At 47.1% G+C, this 7,543-nt stretch overlaps 1 protein-coding gene across 1 annotated transcript; it reads left to right on the top strand.

The window, feature by feature from the left end:
* Positions 1-1,343: 1,343 nt before the first annotated feature.
* Positions 1,344-7,064, top strand: angptl4 (angiopoietin-like 4). Its single transcript, XM_076145124.1, has 7 exons — positions 1,344-1,978; positions 2,619-2,729; positions 2,859-2,952; positions 5,015-5,128; positions 5,304-5,399; positions 5,555-5,839; positions 5,955-7,064. The coding sequence occupies exons 1-7, from the start codon at positions 1,454-1,456 to the stop codon at positions 6,146-6,148; spliced, it is 1,419 nt and encodes a 472-aa protein (XP_076001239.1). The 5' UTR covers positions 1,344-1,453; the 3' UTR covers positions 6,149-7,064.
* Positions 7,065-7,543: the final 479 nt, after the last annotated feature.

Raw genomic sequence — 7,543 nt, 5'->3', positions numbered from 1 at the left:
TGTGCCGAGGCTTTGAGGAGAATAATGCATGTTTGTCACATTCCAGACATATAAGGGCTCTGTAATTCCCCTGTAGTCGTTCTCCCCTCTCCGCGCTGTCAGCAGTCTCTCCCGGTTACCTTTCACCTACTTCGTCTGGGCTGCAGACATGCAAGGGTTAACCAGCTGGTTTCTTCTTCTGCGGTGTGCTGCCGGATCACGTAGGTCCTGCCAGCTCTCCAGCCGAGCTGGTTAAGATTCTGCGAGCCTGTAATGTGGCTGTTCTCTGTGCTGTGAACTTTCCCCTAATTCTCACAGTCTTTACACACCCTAGGCCACCACACACACACACCCACACACACGCTCCTCTGCTGACGTGCTCTGCACAACCACTGACTTCATTCATTTCCTCCCTTTATCCAAGAAGATAATTAGAAAAACCTGATGTACTTTTTCTGATTATAATCCCATCCTTATTGTTCTGTCACAGTGTAGCAGCTCCCTGACATGACAGCTTTATTAATATCACAACACAATTCAGCTTATTCAGGATTATCATCAATCATTATGACTGATATCAGGCTAATTAAGAGGCTTAAGAGAAATAACTGCTTCAATAAATCATGTTCTCATGACAGGAATGAACGCTATTTTGTATTGCTGTTGTTATTTGACCTTATATCTTTCTTACATTTGTGTAAGAAGAAGGTGATTTACTTGATGACGTGAACACAAATCACAACAAATTTCCCGTTTAACCAGATTAATATTTAAATGAGTTATGGTAACTGATTTTGTCCTGTTATGTTTCAGTTTTATCCACAAGAACTTACCTAACTATGAATATCTGTTATACAAATGCACATTTCCCTCTAAGATCTAACGGGAATTTAACGGGAAATCTCAGAACCTGAAAACTGTGCAGTGCTTGAGTTAAAGTAGTTTCTTTGCACTAATGCCATTGAATGATATATCTGACCATATACGTACATGCTCTATTGCATGAGCTATAATGAGACTGGAGGCATTGTTACCGCCAATTTCAAGATGTCCCTGTGCTGATGAATGGATTGGCTTTGTGATTCTACTGATAGACTTTAGAGTTTAGAGGATATCACTCATTTATGCTCGTTCTCTTTGCTGCAAATGATTTGAAGCGTCCGTCTTCACATGATGAAAGCGAGGCTCTCTGTTATATCATTCCTCTCTGCTGCCTCTGAGATGAATGGTTACAGAGGGAGGAGGAGGAGGAACAGAAACCTGAGAGTAACTGCACTCCTCCCTCTCCTCTGCCAGCCAATGGTGAGCAGCTCTCTGGTCAGAGTTGAGGGCTGTGAAAGTATAAAACAGTAGAGCAGTGAGTGTTCAGCCAGGAGCTACAGCTCTCAACCGCAACTCTACGAGACAGGAAAGGACACATTTTCTGCAACAACCAACACATTCTCAACCAATCCAACCAACCAACAATCACACAATGAAGACGACACTGGCAACTCTGACGCTGTGCCTGGTGCTGATCCTGGCCACCGGTTTCCCCTTTGAGAGGAAAGGGGGCTCGTCCACAAGTGGCACGTCCAAGGAGAAGCGTGTACAGTACGCAGCGTGGGATGATGTGAATGTGCTCGCCCACGGCCTGCTGCAGCTGGGCCAGGGGCTGAAGGAGCATGTGGACAAAACCAAAGTCCAGATGAGGGACATTTCCGCCAAGCTGAAGGTCTTCAATCGCACCGTGTCAGAGCTGGGCAAGGAGGGCCTGAGGCTGGGAGCGGAGGGTCAGGCCTTGAAGGCTCACGCCCTGGGCCTGGAGGACCGCGAGGGGCAGCTGCTGAACGTGACGGCCGAGCTGAGGGACCAGACGGAGGAGATGCAGAGGGAGAGGAAGATGATGGGCGAGAGGATGAGCCGGCTGGAGCAGAAGGTGGACGGAATGCTGCAGGAAGAGAGGGCGCTGCCTGATATGAACGCTGCAAAGAACTACAGTGATGCTGGCGTCATCCAGGTGAGAGCAGAAGCATTGAGGATCAGCTTCTTCCTCATCCTTCTTCCTTTATATCATAAAGTACAACACGGTTCGATCATGGCAGGATCTTGTTCTGAACGTGGGCTTGATCTTGTTAAACAGCATGAGAGGAATGAGCAGTTGGCTTTAACAGCAGGGGGTTCAAAGGGATAGAAGAAGAATGAATAGAGGGCAGGCAGTGGGTGATGGATGCAGATGGGGGGGTACGTGCAGTACGTGCAGGGAGATACTAATGGCTGCAGACAAAAGGATCTGCAAGCAATCAACAGCTTTGAATGTGTGTGAGTATTTCCTTCACATACTGTTACAACCTGCTGAGTGTGTGTGTGTGTATGTGTGGAGGGTTAGGAGATTTCCTCTGCTTCCGTGTTAGAAAAGCTCTAATATGAGGCTGTAGGCTTTTGTAGTGCCGTGGAAAAATCCCGCGCTGGGAGTTATGTAACCACAGCCGCCTGCTCCACTGCGGCTGGAATGCGTCTGGGTTCTATACTGGTGATGCCTCGTAAAGGAGCAAAGGCCTGACCGCCATATGTACAGATTGAACACACACAGGCTTGTAAGATAAAAGTTGAAATTTGATTCCAAGTTGCTTATTTGGTGTGTTTTTCCTCCCAATCAGTTGATGCTTGAGGCTCAAAACAGACGTATCGATGACCTGATGGAGCGCATCAGACTCCAGCAAGAGAAACTGGACAAGCAGAACGTGCGGATCAGAACCCTACAGAGCCAGGTAAGACCGGAACCTGTGACCTCCTGTAAACCTGCTGATTAGATCACATTTGTCCCCTCTGAAGAAGTCGCTTTCCTTTCTTTTCTTTCTTGGATGCATTCTCATCAGTGATTCTTGTTGTTTCTTTAGATCCCGCAAGCAACTGAGAAACCAAACCTAAAGAGCAGCAGCACAGACGCGTCGCTGCAACCTGTTGTGGTGGAGCAACACGACTCACCCGCTGGTAAGTAAAGATGCAAACAAAATCGTCTTAAGTCGATTGAGTACAATCTGCGTCGCCATCTGTTTGGAAACGGCATACAAGAGCTTAAATCACTATCAATTAAAATCAACTCAATGAGGCTCGATGGGGTTAAAAAAAAAAAAGGGGGGAAATGAACCACGTCTGTGTAGAAATAAGCCCCGCCCACTTACATTGTGGCGTACAGTAATTGTAACAGTCGGTAAAGTGAGTGATGCCCTCAGTGTGCAGCTGCTGCTACCATTAGAGCCTCAACACGACAGAAGCGTTTGTCCAGGCTGGATGGAGGCCAAGTAGGGAAGAGTTGAGAGGAAGAGGAGACAGTGAGGGATGAAGATGAGGAGGGGGGAGGCGAATCTGAATTTGTGGAAAGTGTGTTTTTAAGAGCTGAGAGAGAGTCGGAGAGGGAATGAACGTTCTTATCCTTCCTCCTGCTTCTGGTGTCTGAGCCATGAGAAGTAGGTGAGAGGTGACTGTGGCTGAAGGGGAACAGTTGAGTTCAGTCAGCCAGTACTGTGACATCAGCAGGATGTAAGGAATGAGGAAAAGAGCAACACGTTTCGCCCGGCGTCTCTCCAACTGGGGGAAAGTTCGCCGGTCTTGCAGGGTGTTAAGTCAGGGTCAGCGGGATTACTCACACAGATTGCTCCTGGGGTTGGTGGAGGTGAGGGGGGGGGATTGGCTTTGTACAAATCTAACATGCTATAAGATTACAGCTCCTGGGGTTTGTGCCAAGAAAACGAAAAGGAGGAGGAAGAGGGGAAAATGTGGTCTAAATTTGGTGGCGAACTTTGTACAGAGATCCTCGGCCGCCCGCCTCCTCGTCTGTTTTCAGATGTTCCACATTTTGTGTAAAACAAACACCGGCAACATCCCTCTGGAATGAGCAACCTTTCCCCCAGATCTGTCAGTGGAGTCAGACGGCCCTCCTCCTCCTCCTCCTCCTCCTCCTCCACAGTCATCATCTCCTCTCCTCCCCCATCACTTCACACAAACCCCAGCCTCCTCCTCTCTCCCATTGTCATGAGTAAGAAGTGTGCCAAAGTTCAGGAGAACCCCTGACCTAGAGGCAGACCAGGCCCCTATAGAGTCCACGCCTCTGGAGGAAAGGTCATCCCGCCAACACAAATGAGGTTTTGTGGTTGTGTGGTCATCTGCCGTGTCTTCAATGAAGGCAAACAATATATCACAATAATGTATTTATTGTTTTATATTATATCCCTGTTTCCTTTAAAGATGGTGGATCACCCAGAGTTCTCACACCATTTGTAGAAATAGGAAATGGTGACAACAAAGGATTCATTCAGGGCTGCCATCAGTCTCGTGCCTCATGTGAGACCCGACAGCTCCAATTAACCCCCGAGGTTCCTTGGTGTCTATGCTGCTGCCTTCTGCAATGTTCCCTTCTTCCCTCCCTCCCTTCCTCCCCCCTCCACCGAGCACTCCCCATGCATGCGCCGGCCATGCATTCTGCCGTCACTGCCCAGCTGTATTGCACGTGAGAGGGAGGGAGAGCCGGGGACGAGCCGGAGAGGGGGAGGGGCGGAGGGGCGTTTGAGGAATGTAAGGGCAGCGGTGGTGCAAATCAATAGCAGTAATAAGCAAGAGAGACCGAAAGCAGGGAGGAAATGCTGCTTGGGAACTGGGAGAAAGGTCGTGTTTGTGACTGAAAACCCGAGGTCGCACGTCCTTTGTTGTCACGACGCCGCGATAAGCCGTCTTGGAGTGATACTGGTATCTGCAAAGACTCCCTGTTGCTGACGGGATCCCCAAACTGTGTATAACCTACATATGAAAGTTGGGTTGACGGGGTCGTATACATAGAGCCGCTTTAAAATAGAACACATACCAGATAAGACCAGAAGATGCCTCCAAATAGCAGCAATGTACACAGAGACACAGATAAGGACATTGGTATAAGTGTCTCTTATAAATAGGACAGCTGATAATGTTTGTCTAAGATGTTCATTCTGCCTGAATCTAGGTGAAGCTATCTTGTTTTTAACCGTATCCTATTTCTTCCCTTCTCTCTCCCTTCTTGTAGAGATGGTGTCCGACTGCCACGGGTTGTTCCTGAGAGGCAAGACGAGCAGCGGCGTCTACACCATCCAGCCCGCCAACGCTCAGCCCTTTAAAGTCTACTGTGAGATGACAGCTGGTACGTGGGCTCTGATTTCTACTCGGGTCGACCTCATGTTGCTCATCTACTCAGTCACTAGCGTCAGACAGAAGAATAGTTCAAAGTCTCTAAACTGTCTAAGAGGCTGCTGTATACACTCCTGCGTGATGTGGAGATGAGCTGATCTTAACTAAATCTTTGTCTTCCCTTCCAGATGGTGGATGGACGGTGATCCAAAGGCGTCAGGACGGCTCAGTGGACTTTGATCAGCTCTGGCAGGCCTACCAGAAGGGCTTTGGCGGCCTGAATGGTAAATACTCACTCAGTCTATTATCACGCAGGTCAGATTAGTCCACATAGAGGAAGCTGCGTTAGATAACAGGAGATGGCCTTCAAAGACGTCTTATCAAGCTTGGATGGATCACAATCCTCATCAATGTCTTCTTGTCTTCCCCCCCTTCTCAGGAGAGTTCTGGTTGGGTCTCGAAAAGATCCATTCTATCGCCAAAGACGGCGACTACGTCCTCCAAATCAAGCTGTCTGACTGGAGCAGTGACGTGGCCTCCGTCCGCCTCCCCTTCCATCTGGGCGGAGAGGACACCAAGTACTCGCTCCACATCCAGGACCCCGGCACCTTCAGCCCCCTGGAGAGCTCCCTGGGGCCCGACGCCACTGATGGCCTTCCCTTCTCCACACGGGATCAGGACAACGACAAGAAAATGGACACAAACTGCGCCAAACATCTCTCTGGTGAGTTTTATATGACATTTAACATTTAACATCAATTTGGTCTTTAGACGTCAACCTCCAACAGACCTCTACCGGGAATCTAAACTCATCTCCGTTTCTCTTTCTGTCCTCTCAGGCGGATGGTGGTTCAGCAACTGCGGCCATTCCAACCTAAATGGCAGATACTTCCAGAGTCCACCCCCCAAACAGAGACACCAGAGGAAGCAGGGCATCTTCTGGAAGACCTGGAGGGGGCGCTACTACCCTCTGAAGAGCAGCAAGATGATGATCGCCCCCGCCGTGGTCGCAGAGAAAGTCCTGGGGAGATAGATAGAGATGGAAAGAACAAGGAAAGACAAGAGAGAAAGACAAAAGGGATCAGGTTCTTTGTTGTGTTGCAGTTTGGTTGATGGTGAAGGTTTCAGTTTCACTCGAAATCAAACTCGCGATCACTCAGAGTTCCGTGTTTCCACTGCTCTGTTCTCCAAAACACCAACCGTTCTCTGCATCCTTTGGGCGATTTGTCCTGTTGGATGGAGAGCAGGGTGTTTTGTCAGAGGAGAGCTAAGGGCGAGTCCTGACAAGAGCTCTGCGCTCTGAGCCGGGAAGCATTTCCAACAAGCTCAGACTCATCGCCGGCCGCGCTGCTCCGACTCTGATCTGTTATCTGGTCTTAAACAGAGACAGCAGCTCAATCACAGCTTAAGTGTTCTTATTTGTAATTGATGCCTGTTGTGGACCAAATGGTGACTTAGTCAAAGCAAAGACTAATATCTGGTGTAAAGAAAAGTAATGTACAGATAGATAACTAGGATTACAACACAGAAAATGTCAAGTGTGTTGTTTCATTCCATTCCAGCCTTTGTGTGACATTTTCCCTGTCTGCATTGTTAAGCTTTTACTTCACTGACTGTTCAACTGTGGAGAGTTTGATGTAAGGTCATATTGACCTCTAAGATGGGAGAGACATTGTTTTGTACATAGTGTATGAGCGATGGTCAGCTGTCCTTTCACACCTTTAACTCGTCTGTTACGTCGTCTGTGTCCTTGTTATTGTCGACAGTGTTCCCTTTCCTTATTTAAATTATGTAAAGAATCTCTCTATATATATATATATATTTCTGGTGCTGCGTGTTTGTAATTTATATTGTCTTTTTCATGTTTACCAAATGTAAAACTGTCTTTTTTTAAGAAAAAGTAACATTTTTGGCCTGAATAAGCCAATAAAACTGATTTAAACTAACACCATCACTTGTCTGTGCATTCTATGAGACTCAACTGTGAAACCATACAATATATATATACAATATACTGATCTGGTGCAGAAGTGTCATATGACAGTGATACTATGAGACAGATCAAGTTTGAGAGTTTCAACTTACACAAGCGCACTCACATTCACAGAACTTTACATAGTCCTTATCTATGGGGAACTAAAGAGGGCAAAGGTCATTCAGTTAAGTATTTCCCTGTTTACACTGACCTATATTTTACAATGTCTAATCTAAATTCCAACATACCGAGCCAAAGATGATCATGTCCCAACCAGACTGAATGATGTCATAGTACCACCAGACATTAGTAACGTAGATAAATTCCTTCTTAAATTCCTTTTTTAGTTATAGGTTCATTCCTAAAGATTCTTCAAGATTTCATCAAGCAATCCATATTTCTCTGATCTTATCTTGGTTTTAATGTTTGTTTGTCAGTCACCTGGAGGGGAGG

This window comes from Genypterus blacodes, unplaced genomic scaffold (assembly GCF_046128005.1).
Source record: "Genypterus blacodes isolate CSIRO-AG114 ecotype Tasmania unplaced genomic scaffold, CSIRO-AGI_Gbla_v1 ptg000029l_1, whole genome shotgun sequence".
NCBI classification, from domain to species: domain Eukaryota; kingdom Metazoa; phylum Chordata; class Actinopteri; order Ophidiiformes; family Ophidiidae; genus Genypterus; species Genypterus blacodes.
This window is presented reverse-complemented; position numbering and strand designations above follow the sequence as displayed.

Bases quoted from the DNA above. Each gene is read 5' to 3' on its own strand.
- angptl4 (XM_076145124.1), top strand. From the start codon at position 1,454: ATGAAGACGACACTGGCAACTCTGACGCTGTGCCTGGTGCTGATCCTG. The intron at 1,979-2,618 runs GTGAGAGCAGAA...CCTCCCAATCAG, and splicing joins GTGATGCTGGCGTCATCCAG to TTGATGCTTGAGGCTCAAAA. The intron at 5,129-5,303 runs GTACGTGGGCTC...CTTCCCTTCCAG, and splicing joins CTACTGTGAGATGACAGCTG to ATGGTGGATGGACGGTGATC.